General features: G+C 27.2%; 1 protein-coding gene across 1 annotated transcript; it reads right to left on the bottom strand.

Moving 5' to 3' along the window:
- Positions 1–1,089, bottom strand: LOC135951144 (PITH domain-containing protein GA19395). The gene is made up of 5 exons (XM_065500729.1): positions 792–1,089; positions 609–730; positions 430–534; positions 271–356; positions 1–205 (listed from the first exon to the last, which is right to left on the bottom strand). Exons 1-5 carry the CDS (start codon positions 990–992, stop codon positions 81–83), a joined length of 639 nt encoding a protein of 212 aa, XP_065356801.1. The 5' UTR covers positions 993–1,089; the 3' UTR covers positions 1–80.
- Positions 1,090–2,317: the final 1,228 nt, after the last annotated feature.

Genomic DNA, 2,317 nt, shown 5'->3' with positions numbered 1-2,317 from the left:
TTTTGTACATATCTTTGATGTTTTTTATTTATAAATTTTCATTCTGTATAAAAATAAGTGCGCTTTATAATTGTCTCACTTTACTGTATAGTACGATTTACAGCATCAAATGCATCACTTTTATGATCACTTACGTTGGGCCGGGACTCGTAAGTACAAATAGTGACACCATGATAATGAGCTTCACTGAATTCACCACGAAGACCTAGAAAATTAACAATAATTACATAAATATTTACAAAATATGTAAAAGTTTTTCCAATAACTTACCTATATAATATATTTTGGTATTATCATCACCGTAATTGGAAGGTATATGTATGGATAAATGATGTACTGAAGAAAATGTAACAACTCTATAAAGAGAATAGAAAATAATAAAACAATTCCAATAAAAATAAGAAATAAATAAACAAATTCATTACTTACTTTGGTGCATATTCAATTTCTGCTCGACAATCTCTGGTCAATTCAAATTCCTGATCGGCTTTGCCTCTAACATCATCGAAAGTCATGGCAGGACGATTTTTAAATCTTTATATAAATAATAATTCATTACAGATATTATTATAAAAAATCTATTAAAATAACTAAAACCAAGCACTTACAATCTCATTTTATTGGGATGTGAATCGTCATTGGCTCCCGCCACTATAATTCCCTTCAATTTAACATTGCCGGTAAATGGTATATTGAAAAGCAGCTCCTCATCGGCATCACTTTGAACAAACTTTAGATAGAATTAAGTTTAATTTTACCAAAATAATTGTATAACACTTCTTTCCACTTACCTCCGTTAAATCCAAACGTTTTTCATAGGGTTTAAATACCTTTTTACCACTACCTACGGACTCTTCATTCAAGCATTCCAAATTTTCCATATCGATCTTTTGATATAAACTATATTCAATGCCCATTTCTAGGGCATTATCAACATCAGTGGCTTCATGGCCACAACCCTGACCATGATCGTGAGAATGACCATGAGGCATTTTGATTAGGAATATTAAATGTTTGTTAAATTCTAAAGAAAATTCCAGCCAGCTGAATTTCGCCAATTCACTTCACTTCAGTTTTGTATTGTTTACATTTGCTACAGCAATTTGACAGCAGCTGTTTTTGACAATAGTGTGTGGTTGTGTTTGTACGGTATTGCCAGATATAAGTTTGTTTATTCATAAAGTAACCGTTAATTTTGAATGAATGTGTTTTATTAACAGGGTGAATCAAATAAAATAATATTTTGTTTATTTTTGTTTGGTAACTTTATTTATGGCATTTCCGGTTTAAAAAAGGAACTCACTGGTTTCATAATAAGTTTCTTATCACATTATAGCTGATAAATATTTAACTATTCTTTGAGGTTTTTAGAATTTAACATACAAAATTTGATTTTCATTGTAAAAATTAATTTTTAAATATAAACATTAATTTTTATTCAGAAATATGAGTGATTAAAGATCGAATTCGTTTTTTCATTTCATTAATTTTTACAATGTTATTTTTGACGATTTGCTTAAAAATAAAAGTGATCACTGATCGAGCAGCTTTTCTCAGTTAAACTTTTTTTACAAAGATGATTTTAGAATTTTGGGAATCGATTATTTTTCAGAAAAAATTGTCAAAGTTATTTGATTTTTTCTTATAAAATTCGATTTTTTCTCAGAAATATAAGTGTGGTCACTTTTGTCAAAAAAACTCTTATTCACAAATTTATTTGATGATTTTAGATTTTTGAATTTTTTCTTTCTAAATATCTTTTTTTTTTCTCAGCAATACTTTGAAAGGTTTTAATTGAGAAAAAACGCTCGATCTGTGATCACACGACCGAGTTCCTTTTCTCAATTAAAATCTTACAAAGAATTTGATGAGTTTAGATTTTTGGAATTTTTCTAATAAAAATCTATTTTTTCTCGCAATATGACTGAGATTCTCTTCTTAATTTAATGCTTATTTACAAAGTTATTTGATGATTTTAGATTTTCTATTTTTGGTTAAAAATATGAGAGATCACAGTAATCACAGAACGTCAAAGTTAAATGACGATTTTAGATTTTTTGGATTTTGATTGATTTTTGATTTCTAACCAAGTAGGGGGGTCATTCGAATAAAAATTATTTGAATAATCAAAAAAAGGACTTTTTATTTGAATGAATAACATTTTTTAGTTTAGAATAAAAAATAATCGAATAAATTTAATTTCAAGCTTAAATTTTGTTTTTAATAACTTATATGTCATTTTGAAGGGTGCATATCTGTCATTTACTCTCATTTAGTTATTGTAGTGTAAATAACAAAGTTTTTTTTTGGTTCGAAA

Source organism: Calliphora vicina, chromosome 2 (genome assembly GCF_958450345.1).
Source record: "Calliphora vicina chromosome 2, idCalVici1.1, whole genome shotgun sequence".
Lineage (NCBI taxonomy): Eukaryota > Metazoa > Arthropoda > Insecta > Diptera > Calliphoridae > Calliphora > Calliphora vicina.
This window is presented reverse-complemented; position numbering and strand designations above follow the sequence as displayed.

What these genes read in the sequence shown, in the direction of transcription:
- LOC135951144 (XM_065500729.1), bottom strand. Translation starts at nt 992, where the DNA reads ATGCCTCATGGTCATTCTCACGATCATGGTCAGGGTTGTGGCCATGAA. An exon ending in AACGTTTGGATTTAACGGAG is followed by an intron (nt 731 to 791) that starts GTAAGTGGAAAG and finishes TTCTATCTAAAG; the next exon opens with TTTGTTCAAAGTGATGCCGA. An exon ending in CATCCCAATAAAATGAGATT is followed by an intron (nt 535 to 608) that starts GTAAGTGCTTGG and finishes ATTTATATAAAG; the next exon opens with ATTTAAAAATCGTCCTGCCA.